This window comes from Temnothorax nylanderi, unplaced genomic scaffold, assembly GCF_030848795.1.
Source record: "Temnothorax nylanderi isolate EJ_2023f unplaced genomic scaffold, tnyl_v1.0 TNYL_tig0081_pilon, whole genome shotgun sequence".
Lineage (NCBI taxonomy): Eukaryota > Metazoa > Arthropoda > Insecta > Hymenoptera > Formicidae > Temnothorax > Temnothorax nylanderi.
Genome location: NW_027249143.1, coordinates 579,730 through 594,067, shown reverse-complemented (window position 1 = coordinate 594,067; position 14,338 = coordinate 579,730). Strand labels below are relative to the sequence as shown.

General features: G+C 44.8%; 3 protein-coding genes and 1 long non-coding RNA gene across 6 annotated transcripts; 2 read left to right on the top strand and 2 right to left on the bottom strand.

Annotated features, from left to right (window-relative positions):
* The first annotated feature begins 1,188 nt into the window (after positions 1 to 1,188).
* LOC139774472 (rhodanese domain-containing protein CG4456) lies at positions 1,189 to 2,730 on the top strand. 2 transcript variants are annotated; one of them, XM_071709761.1, is made up of 4 exons: positions 1,189 to 1,349; positions 1,925 to 2,125; positions 2,264 to 2,426; positions 2,506 to 2,730. In XM_071709761.1, exons 2-4 carry the CDS (start codon positions 1,996 to 1,998, stop codon positions 2,567 to 2,569), a joined length of 357 nt encoding a protein of 118 aa, XP_071565862.1. In that variant the 5' UTR covers positions 1,189 to 1,349; positions 1,925 to 1,995; the 3' UTR covers positions 2,570 to 2,730. The 2 variants fall into 2 exon arrangements, with proteins under 2 accessions (XP_071565862.1, XP_071565860.1); XM_071709759.1 differs by lacking the exon at positions 1,189 to 1,349 and adding an exon at positions 1,356 to 1,637.
* Positions 2,731 to 2,782: 52 nt separating this feature from the next.
* Positions 2,783 to 4,798, bottom strand: LOC139774471 (uncharacterized). Its single transcript, XM_071709758.1, has 5 exons — positions 4,478 to 4,798; positions 4,222 to 4,376; positions 3,767 to 3,860; positions 3,222 to 3,667; positions 2,783 to 3,113 (listed from the first exon to the last, which is right to left on the bottom strand). The coding sequence occupies exons 2-5, from the start codon at positions 4,323 to 4,325 to the stop codon at positions 2,936 to 2,938; spliced, it is 822 nt and encodes a 273-aa protein (XP_071565859.1). The 5' UTR covers positions 4,326 to 4,376; positions 4,478 to 4,798; the 3' UTR covers positions 2,783 to 2,935.
* Positions 4,799 to 5,105: 307 nt separating this feature from the next.
* LOC139774473 (uncharacterized) lies at positions 5,106 to 8,719 on the top strand. Its single transcript, XR_011718579.1, has 2 exons — positions 5,106 to 5,246; positions 7,965 to 8,719. It is a non-coding gene; the product is annotated as an uncharacterized lncRNA (long non-coding RNA).
* LOC139774470 (uncharacterized) lies at positions 7,248 to 13,172 on the bottom strand. Of its 2 annotated transcripts, XM_071709757.1 has the most exons (6): positions 12,830 to 13,172; positions 11,682 to 12,367; positions 10,429 to 11,509; positions 10,098 to 10,252; positions 8,751 to 9,878; positions 7,248 to 8,387 (listed from the first exon to the last, which is right to left on the bottom strand). In XM_071709757.1, the coding sequence occupies exons 1-6, from the start codon at positions 12,830 to 12,832 to the stop codon at positions 8,285 to 8,287; spliced, it is 3,156 nt and encodes a 1,051-aa protein (XP_071565858.1). In that variant the 5' UTR covers positions 12,833 to 13,172; the 3' UTR covers positions 7,248 to 8,284. The 2 variants fall into 2 exon arrangements, with proteins under 2 accessions (XP_071565858.1, XP_071565857.1); XM_071709756.1 differs by lacking the exon at positions 12,830 to 13,172 and having other exon boundaries at positions 11,682 to 12,433.
* Positions 13,173 to 14,338: the final 1,166 nt, after the last annotated feature.

Sequence of the window (14,338 nt, the reverse complement as noted above, 5' to 3'; positions counted from 1 at the left end):
CATAGTTAAAATGCGATTTTCTCATTATTTTGGCCGTAATACGGATTTTACGATTCTATATAGAATCGTATATAGAATATTACTATAGTAATAAGCGATACAATTTTATTAATTTTGGTTCTACCAGGACTGGATTCGAACCTGAGATCTTTGGTTTAGCAGACCAGTGCGCTGTCTGCTACGCCACGTTTGCTCTCACATATATATAGTACATATAGTATAAAAAGCTTGATAATCATGTAAAATTTCTCTTGGTCAGGTAGAGCGGATTAGACTAAATAAAAAAGTTCTCTACCCTTTTGCGATTTTCGCAATATTAATGAAATATTAATTAATAATATATACTATATTCGTCATCACTTATACGCCCACCGATAAAGATGCCGAATGAGCATGTAGCGGCGCTGTCATTTGCTGTCATTGGTCGCGTTCAGCAGACCAAGCCGCTCAGTAGCAGTCGAACGTGATTGGCTCTTACTTTTAGAACCAATCAATCAACGCAGTGTGTTGATAAGACGAACTCAACAGTTGTGTTTGCTGAACGTGCCCATTGGTCAACGCTTATTATAAAAGTGGAGCGTGTACTGGCACGTTCATTCGTCGATGCGTAGCGAGAAGTGATAAAGTGCATTGTCATCAATCGATGCACTCATTGATTGACACGTATGTATGTATAATGTATGTACATACGTATGCACATTCTAAAAGGACGGGTGCATCTGGGTGCATCGACGAGGATTTCGAAAGACGCGCATTTCAACTCTCGCTACCCGTTATCCAAATTTCTTGGTAACTCTAAAGCCCGTATCACACTACGGATTGGGATTTATAAGATTAGATTGAAATTTAATTGGGCCCGGTTGCATTTAACTGTCCCTTTAGAAAGAGACGAAGAATGTTAAGCTATAAGGTTAAATATTATGCGACTTCGGTGCAACCGGGCCTTAATCAATCAGAATAAAGAAAACTAATCTCAAGTTTAGTGAACTTTGCTACTCGAGCTTAACTATTCTTCGCGATTCGCGATATCGCGGATTATAGTCTCGAAAGATATATATATCTTCCAATTGTTTTACTACACCACTCGCGTTGCTCAAATTAATGTTGCTTAATTCTTTCCTGATGATTAAGCGTAATAGCACTTTTGACGCTACATATGTATGTAACATAGCTATAGCTGTCTGAATAGACCTTTATGATGCTTAAAGGGCCGCAACCGGCTTCTTTTGGCGTTTTGGCTTGAACTGGCTTTAACAAATAAAACGCGGGTTGTTTGTTGTTTCTAGTGCGAGACCTATCAGCTTAATTTTTGTCGCTTTATTCGGCTTATTATTATTAACGATGTAGATGTAGGTATTTATACTTTATACCAAACACGAGTGCAAGTCGTATGTCGTATCATGAACAATCGTGCATCACGGTGTCATCGCGACAGTTATCGCGTTTCTCAGCAACAAAAAAATTGACATTCATTATGTACACCAGATTTTCTCGTCGACTGTATCAAGCGTCGACGTCGTACGCATCGTCGAGTTGTTCCGCCGGTTGTTCTCGCGGAAACCCATACGTCTCGCCGTTGTCACCGAGTTCTCAACGATTTTTTGAAATTGCGCTTAACCGTCCGAGTGCGGGCAATCGTGCGTATCTTCTGTTCTATTGTAGCAGGATTTGGAGATTTATATAGAAATTTATACTATCTATAAATATCCAGATTTTTATAAATTTCCTCGGAACTTTTTTCGTTTTTACCTTTTATTTATTTGTTACTTTATTTACGCACAGTGACTAAAGTTATTTATTATAGAATTAGAATAGAACATTATTAATGTTATTAGTGTTAATTAATAGAATAGAACAAAATTAATGTTGTAGTATTTGAAATATCGATGTTTTGCGAAACAAAATAATACAAATTTCTTTTCAGTGATACGGACTTTATATTCTTCGAATATATTTTATCGAGAAACGGACAGTGCAGCCTTGTGTGAAAACGGAATGGCGCTCGAAGTCAATTATGAACAGTTATTGGAAGAACAAAAGGAGCCTAACACCTTGATTGTTGACATTAGAGAGCCTTCTGAGATAAGCGAGACTGGCGCATTACCAGGAAGCATCCATATACCAAGTAGAAATCTTTTGTTGCATACATTGTTGCATAAATTTTGGAAAATTTATAATTTTTTGAACGTTATATAGTGACAATATTATATGATTATGTGAATAATATATAGTAGCAAGTAATTAAATATATTATTTATTTCAGTGGGTGACGTTAGGAATGTATTCGAAAATTTTTCGGAGGAAGAGTTTCAGGATAAATATGGCAAGCCTAAGCCAACTACAGACACAAAAGTCATATTTAGCTGCCGGTCTGGCAAAAGAAGCATGTCTATGCAACAAACCATGCAGAAATTAGGATACACACAGTATATCTTTTGAAATTATTAGATTTGAAATTATTAGATTTCTATAATAGAACACTCTATATATTTATTCATTTTGCAGGGCACATCACTACCCTGGAGGCTGGTTGGAGTGGGAAGAAAAAAGTGCAGGAAAAAGAAAGTAAACAGAGTAACAGTGAAGAAAAAAAAGTAGTTGAACATAAAAAAGAAACTACCATTACAATGTTATTAATAGAATGTTTTCACCGTTGCACTGATTTTTAATAGCGATATTAAGATGTTCTATTATGCAAATAATAAAAGCTAAAGTTTTATTTTGATGTAATGGATGGACACATTATTTTTCAATTGCCGTTATCCAAACTACTGCATGAAAATTGAGAAAATGGTTACTATATTTATTCAAGTATGTATATACATTGATATTTTCTATATACGAGTACATCACCTTCGCTTAAATTTACAAAAGCTTAAAATTTATACAATATATACAGATACAAGGTGTGTCAATATTAGTCACGATAAATTCGTCAATTCCCTTTCTCCTGTGCCATTTTCTTGTGGTTAATCATCTCTCTAAATTGTCCCAATATAAGATTTTCCCTCTTCTGTCGTTCTTCTTTGCTGAACATTGCCAAGGCACGCTTCTCGTCGGCAGAATAAATCTGGTTCTCCTTTCGGATACGAACTGCTTCCATGCGACGATGCCTTTAGAGAAAGATAAGACGTTTGTGAAATCTTGTCGTTGTCTTCCACGATATGGAATATATGGAATACATAGAGATAAGAATTTTCTACACGTTTGATATAAGTTACCTGCTGCCACTCATGACGTAACCGACAGATTCGTACGACGCGATCTCCTCCGATGTGAGACCGATCTCGCCTCTCCTGGGTATGCGCTTCCCTTCGGCGACATAAGCCGCCATTGCCGCGCCTTCACCCGGTAGCAGCGCCTTGCCGAAATCCTTGGCCGAGAGAGTCACGTGGGGTTTCGGGGCGGGTCCAACCATCCCGTCGTCTCCGCTGTCGTCCGAACTCGAGTCTTTCTTTGGTTTCGGCTTATCAGTGACCATGGTTTTCTCCACCCAGACTTCCTCATCGCTGTTGTTGTTGCTGCCGCTATCGTCAGAACTACTACTGTCGATTTCTCTTTTTGCTTTCTTCTTCTTCCTCTTTTCTCTCTTTGCTTCTCTCTTCGCCTTTTTCTCCTTCTTTCTCTCCTTCTTCGCTTTCTTTTCCTTCTTCAATTTCTTGCTCTTCTAAATGTTCAATTTTATTATAACACTTGTCCATATATACTATATACACATGAATGAATATCATGTTTGATTCAATATTGATCATGATTAATTTAGTACCTTTTTTTTAGCATCGTGCCTCTTTCTCTTGCGATCCTTTGGTGAAGTGTTATCCTTGTGTTTGCTCAGATCTTCATCCTCCTCGTTTGAGCTGCTGCAAATGAAAAAACAAACCAAGACTTGAACGCGCTATGCCACTTGTACTATTTTGAAGACTGATGGAAATCTGTTGAACGAAATTCAAGTATATTTGAATACAAACTGCTAATAGATTATACATCGTATAACAAAATTTTACTCGTGTAGAACCTATAACTTGTGCAAAAGTCACAGATCTCAAGTTGATAAGTTAGTTCATATAACAAGACTAATCCTAACCTCACAGGCCACAGGCTATAGATGATTGTTTACAGAGTTAAATTCTTTCTCGACGATCTGCGTGAATGGCAGCAATTAAAGAGCCAGATACGTCGTCAAAGATTATTTAAGTCTATTTAATGGAGATGTCTACGTACTATTCAATTTGCGTCGGGGATCTGGTCCAAGCTTCAGAAACTCCGCGTAAGCCTATCAGCTCTCTCTCGCGCCTTCGCGAGTCCATCATCTTCTCGTTCATCATCTCTCTTCGCGTATCTTATTCTATCTTCCTTTCCTCTTTTATGAATATTTGCTGTCGTTAAGACGTGTTAAGTTAAGTGTTAAGACGCGGCGTTACGGCGTCACTCTTTGCTTCGCACGGGTGCGACAAAATTGGACAAAATTATACATTACGTATTCAATAAATTCGATTTATTGTTGCTGGACAATTTCTTCTTTTTTTATCCGATGTATCTGACCGGCGGACAAAAATTGAGACCCAGCGGTACTCCCGTACCTTCCTATCCGTCCTCCTCGCGAGCGACACGTCCGTTATTGTTGACCGTTGACTATTGTTGACGACAATGACGACGAGAGGTTAGGTTAGGTTAGGTTCGCTCCCAAATACATTACTACACCAATGAAATTCCACAGAATCAGAATCGCTCCGTTTCTCTTTCCCCTTTTTTAATGAACGTCCGTCTCTTTGGGACCCCATGAGAGACAAGGTAGGACTTTTATCCTCCTTATTCTATGTCTTGTAAGCTTTTCTCTCTTCTACATTCAATTAATATATCCGAAGATTCGCAGTGTTCGCACGATAACCCTGGATAACCTCGAAAGACTTTTTGAAAACTCACTCGCGATACAGAAAAATCATATCGAAAGATGTGAATCGAAGGCATTCGCTTCGAACTTCACTACAAATTGAAGTGAAACGAAACACAGTGCGGTACTACGGTAGAGGGATAGAAGGTAAACGCTGCTCGTAAATGGTACTCGTACTCGATGATGTTTCCTACAAGACAAAAGTTGTCGCTTTTATTGAAATTGGCGTGTATACACGAGTGGCACAGTGCTTTGCATAATACCGCAGCACTCTGCGATTTTCGAATAACGAGCGAGTTTGAGCGACTTTACGCTTCGAGACGCTTCCAGTTTTCTACTAATGATCTCTCTACTGGTTAGTGGTCCGGTGCATAGACTTCTCTCTTCTTTCATCTTTCTCTCTCTCTCTCTCTCTCTCTCTCTCTCTCTCTCTCTCTCTCTCTCTCTCTCTCTCTCTCTCTGTCATCCACCTTAATTATGCATATGCATATGCATATATACACTTGTGTACATACGTAGAGAAAGTCCGTATCATAACGAATTCGGCAGGCATGGTAGCGGCAGTAAGTCTTCTCTTTCTGCTCTTTGTAGCTGCGCTAGGTATATTATATTTTCTGCATTTAAAATGAAATACATATATAATACAATACTGAATATTTAATTAACACATAATCGGTACGTTAAGAATAGAAAGTACAAAAGATTCAACTACAATTAAGGAATAAACTTGAGGTTCTATCTCCTGTAGCTGCGCTACGGATATACCTTTTGCATTTAAAGAAGTGAAATATATAGGCACGCGATTGGACGTTGAAGAGAAAGAAAAAGAGGGAATTAAGAGATGAGAAGTATTAAAAGTTCAGCTACAAAGAACGAAATATCTATTCTGACGCTAATGAACACCGCACTGTACATGAAGAGATCACGTAAAGGCGCAATATGAGCACTTGCCCGGTAAAATATCCAATATATATTCCGCTAAAAATACAACATTGTCTATTTCATCGGTAAATATGTTTACATTATGTCTTTACCATTAAACAGCTACATGTACAGTAGTCTTTCAAGTTCTATCGTGCTGGGTGATACGGGTGATCGCGAGTTTGCAGTCAGCATCGGGCGATGCGAGATGCGACCTGGAGATTAGAATTTTATCAATCGGATATCTAAATATCTTTCATCTTAGTCCGCTCTGTCCTGATTCATCGAGCTACAATCTCTAGTCCTCTTGATCTTAAATGCGCATTCCACGTGGTCCGCGACGAGGCACCCCGGGAAAACTTATTTTTTCAACAGGCCAGTTCGGGGAGACTTGGACTAAACTTCGATTAACTTAATTAACGATTAATTTATCGAGCGATATCTTGTGTTATCTTGTTGGTAGAATTATTAATTTTTTTCTTGTTCGGCATATAAAAAAAAAAGAGATTAGGGACGACGAATTATGTAGTCAGAAATTTATGCTTTAAGCAATTCTGCCGGTTGAATTAATCGCCGATCAAATTAATCGGAGCCGCCCTAAGACCAGTCCGGGCCGTCCCGTATGTACGCACTACGCACATGTAACGTTACGCTCCATTATGTGTATCGCTATGTATACATAGTATAAAATTAACATTATAGGAGATATTCAGAATCTCTTGGCAAGCTTCCACAACATCGGAGTTGTCGGGCCGAAAACCGCTCGCGATTCCTGCGATGAACGACTGAGTGGATAATGTGTAAAAAGTAACAGCAAACGCAGGCGACGCGACGCGGAGAACGTTTCCTTCGACGGAAATCTGCTCTGAAAGCTTGCCAATAAAGCTTTGAAACACCCTTTGTAAAATATATACATGTATACGCATATCGGAGATTATATGTACAAGGTTCTTCAAGAAACTACTTGAGAAAAAGTCGGAGCAAAAGTCGGAATTGGGCGAGCTGATCATCGAGCCAGAGATCATTTTTTCCCGAAAGAGAGATATCGTAATAATATTTTGTTATTTCAGAATACTGGCAGAGCAAAGAGTATATATCAAGTGAGCCGTTCTCTCACCGCTTTAGAATATTGCTTCTGAATTGCGGTGCGCGAATGCGACTTCAGACTTTCCTCCTGTGTGTGCCATTTCTTCCTTTCTTACAGTCTATATTATTATACAAACATCGCTCGCGTATATATATTAAATAAATAAATAAATAAATATTCATCTAGAGATCGTAAATCAATTTGAATGCCGAATAACAATCGGTAACATTAATATACTTTGTAATAATATGTAAATATAATGTATATATTTTTATAGGAATATGTAAAAATGCCTACGTATATTTTTGGAAGATACGGAGGTAAAATGAACTTTACATACACGATAGCTGGGGGTTGAATCAAAAGACGCAAAGATTTTAATGCAATTTCCATCGACATCCGAACAATCCCACGTGCGAAAAAGGCAGTATATTTGTTTAAGTTCCGTCACGAGACCGCGGGTTCTCGCATGGCGGAGCGTCCTCACTCTATACATATACTATATTCTACGAACCCTGACCTGTTATCATCTTTATCGCTAACTACACACTTTATACTTCAACATCATTCAATTAATCTCATTATCGATATAATTCTGAAATATATGATCTTATTCATAAAACGTACTTTTGTTCTCGGCTCTAATCTATTATATATATTATATATATATATATCTATCTTTTGTTAGAATAACCCACGAGAGATACGCGACTCATCCTCTGTCCCTTTCTCTCTTCTAGTCTCTAAAATAATTATCACTATATGTGTCAGAACACGCGAATTAGGATATCTTCAGGTAATAATAGCGTTTGAAAGGTAGACTTCGCCCGAGTGCCGCATATAGCTTCACGGGATTTACTTTCCGTCCGTCGAGACACGCTTAAAACTACCTAAATCGAGAGATTCGCACACGCGCATGCATATGCATTTTATGTGTGTGTATAATGTGTATATATATATGTGTGTGTGTACATAGAGGTAACACAGCGCGTAATTGTAATGAAATATATATGTATATAGAGGACTATCACAAATAAGTACATCACTAATATATCTCGCGAACAGAAGACATTCGATGGATAGATCCTTTTCAACTCGACTCGACTCGACGCGAGTCGACGCAGGCAGACACGAGGATGAACGCGACCGAACGAGGTCATGTTCTCGCAGGAGGAAAACGAATGAAGGAAGAAAGAAGCGCGTGGCGGAGTTCTGAGGAATCTCATCACCCGTTGCGCGATTATATATATGTATAATATATGGCACCACGGGAGAGGATTTGTCGAGTAGAGTTAGTCATTGGACGGTGAAGCACAGAATTAGCGTCGCTAGACAGTCGTTTCCCGGTCCACGTGAATGTACTCCACGAAACCGGGCGGCTGTTGTCAGGATGCCGCTCCGAGAAGCGTCTCCTCGGTCGGTGCACGTCGCGGCTTCTTGCTCTTCTTCGCCCCCTGGTAGTGAAGTCTCTTTGTGCGAGCTTTGGATCTAGAAGAGATGAGTAATAAGATGAGATAAAGAGAGTGTTCTACCAAGTTGACGTATAATAAATACATTATATTTTTTTAAATTGTATTTATCCTAGATTGAAATCTGAATGCTCTCATATATTTCCAACGTTACATAAAATACGTAAGAGATAAAATATAGATATAAGTATGTAATAATTTTGTTGGTTTTTAAAATCTAAGGATGTGGAAAAACGCGATAACGATGGAAAGCTTAATAAGTCTAGCAGTAAACGCTATGTATAATAATAACTGTACCGTTCTACGTTGATAATGACAACTAATGTGAATAAAGGTGATGATTAACATTGATTTTTTTTATTTCTCAGTTAGTTCAAGTTACCTGCTAATAAGAATAGTGAATAGGCACGCGAAGGCAGTGACAATTCCAGCGACGCCGGCGACGACGAGCCATGTGATGGGCGGCAGCAGTCCGAGTAGCCGCGCGCCGTTCCCGCAATCGGCCTCATCGTGACCGGATGGGCAGTGCGCGTGACCGTCGCACCAGAGACTGGCGGCGATGCACGCACCCAGCTCGGGGCACTTGTGCGGGCAATCGCCGATATACGACGGCACGCCGTTTGTCTCGTTCTCTATCATTGCGCCCGGGATTCTCTCCGGAAGACGCAGCTGCCGGCGCAGCGCCGCGCGACTCTTGGAGATCTCCAGCCAGGAGGCAGCTGCCTGGCCGGATTCCCGTGCTACGAAGTCCAGCAATAATGCGGGCGGTCTCGGCGGACCCGGCCACTTGCCCTCTTCCGTCGGGCCTAGCCATTCCTGTGAGAACACGTGCACGGTGAACTCGCGTGCGCCCGGTTCCGCCGGGCACACTATCTTCAACAACTTCGGCGGCCAGCCAGAATAGAGGAGGATGCGATTGGTGGTCGGGCACTTGATCTGATCGCCGCTTGTACCACTGACGCCACCAGACGTCTCGGGACCGGTGAGCGGCGGCGGTTCCAATGGCAGAAACCAGCCCCAGGTCAGGACGAAGAGCGAGCGGTTCTCGCTCGCCTCCACCAGCCACGGAAGACCTTCGCAATAAATGTCCGGTCTCGACAGCGGGGGATTGACGAATCTCAGCTCGCCACCTTCGCCACGGATCCTCTGCTTTCTCGGGCACTCTGGCACACGGATGAGCTCGAAGCTGGCGTAGAAGAAGAGCGTCTCGAAGTCTTCGTGGGGCGCTTGCTGGTCCACTAAAAATGTTATCTCCAGCGCACGGCCGGAGGTGATGTATGTCAGCGGCAAATGTGACGTGTTGTCGCACAGACACGCCCGGGGTAGCTTCACGTCTCGCCATGGAGCCTCGTAAATGACCAGACGCGCCTCCCTGGACCCCACCTCCTGAACGCAGCGCGGTTTACCGGTGTGTGGATCTGAATCGCTCGTGCACATGGTGGACTCGCCGAGACTGACGTTATGCAACGTCAAACGGACTCGCTCCCCACTACCAGCTTCCACGCGATATCTGCACAGATCGGGCATGGTATCGGGATAAATATACATATATATTTATGATTTCTCAATCAAACAAACCCAGTATCCACAAGTAAGGCAAAAAGATATTACAACGCTGGAATTTTGGACTTGCGTTTGCTTACAAGTATTTCTTTGTTTTTCTAACGACTAAATCGATCGTTACTTGCGAGAAATTTGATTCCGTCTCTACACTCTCTACCGACTCTACCTGCAATCCAGCTTGGTGGCACCACCTCGCCCGAATAGACGTACGTCGCGCGGTGACATCACTTCGCCAGTGTGCACCTTACGCCACACTCGGCTGCAGATACCATCGCCCCAGGGTTCGCCGGTCTGAACAGTGGAGATGAACTCGTATCGCGCCTGGAACGAGAATGGAAACTAATTGTAAGTAAATAATTTTATTTAAATTTGGGCCAAGGAAAGCTCTCTTTTCTCTTACAAAGAAACATACAATATATACAATTGAATTGAATCACCAAAGGCAATGGGAAAATTTTAGGTGGTCAAGATATAGATGCAACATCCCGTATACTCACGTGGAAGTTAATCGGATGGAGAGCGGTACCCAGAACAGTTTCCATACTCAGGGTCAGACTCGGCGCGGTCGTCAGGTAACTCTCATCTTCGGTACACGGCCTCGTGCTCCTGGTGACATTACGAAGAGCCGCATGGGCGCACAGCTTGGGCGTGTCGTCGCACAGCGTGGCCATTGGCTGGCCCGTATTTTGCGCGCCGTCCCAGAAGACGAGTTTAACCGCGCATACCGACGCCGCGGAGATATCTGGCGTCACTTGACCGGCGCTTGCGTTGTTCTCGCCGTTGCCGGTGAGATCGCGTTGTGAATATGACGAGAAGTATATCCATACGCGATCGCCGGTTGCGCCCTTAATGTTCCACGTGCAGCTAGAACCGGGTGGTAGCGCGTGTAAAGGTGCGCGTATCGTGCCACTCCGCTTGCCGCCGACGCCGGTGCCATTCACGAAAAAGTTGCAGCCGTGCGGGCCTTTGGCATAATCCAACCCGTCCGAGTCGACGTAGATAACGCGTAACTCAAGCTCCAGTCGCAGCGACGACGCGCCCAGCGGTATCGCGACTGGCGAGCTGCGGAATTCCACCTGCATGGCGGGTCCGCGCGCGGTCACCTGCGGTAGCGGGCCACCGCAGTATACCAGGAGTACCGGGTCCTCCGTGCGCGCCCCGTCGCGAAAGATCAAACGGTCCCTCTCGGGGGAACAGTCCTGCCAGACGCTGAGGCTCGTGTTGACGGTAGCGCTGAGACCGACCGGACCGGCAAGCGTGCTCTTGACGGATATCATGGCGTGCTTGCACGTAGGTACCTCTTTCTGGCGTACGGTGATCAGGCAGCTTGCGTTTCGCGGGTACTCGCCCGGATAGTTTGGACTCTGCAACCGGCACTGCTTCAGGTGACATTCGTAAAAGTTGCGGGAGCAGTAGGTGCCCGGCACCGGGGAGCCCCGCTCGATTGGCAGTTCTGGTTTACCCAGTCGGGCGACCGCTTCGTTGCGCGAGACAAAGCGGTAACGGAGACGAAACTCGAACGGCACCGCGGATGGTGCATGGAACAGCCGTATAGAGGCAGTGACCGTACTGGTTTCGCTGCATTAATAATAAATCATTATTAATGATAATTACTACTTATTAATAATGATAATAAGAGAAGCCCTTAAAATTTGCAGAACTGAATTTAGCCAGGGAAAAGGTGAAGATTCGCGCAATTGCGGGTGTAAACGACGTGCACTTATAAGAATGAGCTCGAGAGAGAGAATACCTGTAGTAGGACGCGCGACCCTCGCTGACCCCACACCACGAGCCGCCGGTGAAGTGCCTACCGAGCTCGGCGAGCTGAAGTGAGCCCTCAGGGCAGCTGGTGAAGTAGTTGTCGGCATTCGCGTCGACGCGGCCGACGCTGAACGCGTCCCACAGCAGTTGGACCAGCTCGCCGTAACCCTGACCGGCGGCGGTAAACGTCAAGTGGCAGAGGAACGGCAGGCGTTCCTCAGCGGGCCTCGGCAGGTCCAGCTTGTACGTGTGCCCTTCGCGACCGTGGTACGTGCGATTGCACGGCGTGCACAACGTCGGCTCGTCGCTGCCATCGCCGCAATCATCTTCACCGTTGCAGTAAGCGTCGATCGGCACGCAGCGGCCGTCCCGACACGTCAACTCGGCCAACCCGCAAGTGCCACCACCAACGCCACTGCCGATGATGCTGACACTGCCACTGCTACTGCTACTGCTACTGCTACTGCTACTGCTACTGCTACTGCTACTGCTACTACCCCCGCCTCCGCCCCCGGCGGCCGTGCCGCTCCCGACGCCGCCGCCGTTCGACGCGTCAGCGATCAGCAGCAGCAGCAGCAGCAGCAACAACAGTGAGACGATACCGATACGATGCGGTGATTGAAAATACTGTTGTCTGTTATTGTTGTCGGATCCTCCTCCGGCATCAGCTATCTCCTGCTCAGCGAAAAACCAATCTGTGATATATACATCTTTGAAGGGGTTCATCTATTTTATTTATGTTTGATATTTGTAATGATTATCGCGGAATTTTAAGAACCGTTCAATCGTGATTTTAGCAACTTTTTCTAACAATTCTTAATGATATATAACACGACAATATGTACATGTACAGGGTACAGGAGCTGCGAGTATCCTATTCCGCGGACCACGGGCTAATCGTATTAGTGTCAGCCCGCGTCTCAATCGGGCTCGGAGATTTAAATCGATCGGTCAGAGTCAGAGGTAATATGTGTATCGCGACGCCCCATCGTAAACACCTGTTTCGACGAGTGTTCTGAACATCCGCGCACGATCGCGCCAATTCAATTCCACTCAGCGTTTTATTCGTCATAAATGTCATATACAACTACTGACATACGATCTAATCAACAGCAGGACGAGCCAAGTTTGATTTACCATAATAGTTCGCCAGCGAAACCAGCATATCACAGGGACAATTCCGACGTTGCGATTCGGATGTTGGCTTTGGACAATGATGACAGCATGACTGGCTCGCGATGACGAGACGAACGGGAATAACGGGAAAGAGAAGAGGACTAAAGTTACGAATCGCGATCGGCAGTGATCGTTGGTACCAACAACGACATCCCCGACGGCTCGACAGTGAACGACGACGACCACGGGTCAGCCTCTCGGAGAAGAGAGTGCGACGACGGGAACCCCGCCTACGCGCCACCGCTACCGCCGTCGTCGTTGTTACACTCACGAGGAGCGCCGCCACCCGCTACTCGCCGTGCACGCCCCGGAGGTCGATGCGCAACTGCACGCTACCATGTACCGATGTACCTTCCCCAGAGGGAAGCTAGCCGCGTCGCGCGTCGCGCGCCGCCGCTGCAGGCCATGTATACTGGGGCAGGGGTGAACAGAACGGGGGCTGAGCTCTCTGTGCTCGCGCGGAGAGAGCCTGGTGCCTTGCCTGCCTGGCCACTAGGCGCCTCAATGCATCGATCGGCCTCTCGCTCTCTCCTCATCCCCATCCCCATCGCCATCCCTGTCCTCTCCCTCTCCCTCTTTCTCTCTCGTTTTCCCCGTCTCTGTCCATAACGCCCTAAACCCCGAAGTCGACGGCGCCGACGGCCGAAACGCCAGGAAAGAGGAAGAGGAAGGAAGCTGCCGGATCTACGCGGCTCCCTGTGGATCTATCAATTGGGACCGCACGATTGTAAAATTAATACGATCCGACGAGGAGCTAGCTGCTCCTCGCGCTGGTAGAAGATAAAACAGGACCTCTCGATACTTGGAAAATGTAGATTTATGGGTGAATGTATCCGAGAGTTACGGGGCGACGCGACTCGCTGTCCGCAAATTGTGATTTCGCTGCGGCATTTCCTCGGATTTCACTTATCGGAATTTTTGTGCCCTAGTAACCGCCCTCCGGGTTCGGTTAAGCGTCATTGATCGTGTCTCAAGGAAAATATGCTATTCCCTTCCGATCGAATCCATAATGATATATGATGTAACGAACTGAATTTACATAAATGTCCCTTATATCAAGCTGTGTGAAGTTGGCCCCCCCACTTCTGAAAATCCAATAATAACTATTACCATTCGTTTGGTGGTCGTTTGGTGGTGTTTGGTAGTCCATTCCCGATGATTGGTAGTCAAAACTGTAACTAATAATGCGAAAAAAAGACATATGCGCGTGAAGTTAGCCCCCCCCCCCCCTCTTGTAAAACTCGGCTTTCCAGACTGCGTATATCGTTATAACTGTAAGCATTCGTTTGGTGGTCGCGTGCTGACGTTTGGTAGTCCATTCCCGTTGATTGTTAATCAAAACTGTAATCAATAATACGAAAAAAAGACATACGCGCGTGAAAATAGCCCCCTCTCTTGTAAAACTCTGCTTTCCAGACTGCGTATATCGTTATAATTGTAAGCATTCGTTTGGTGGTCGCGTGCTGACGT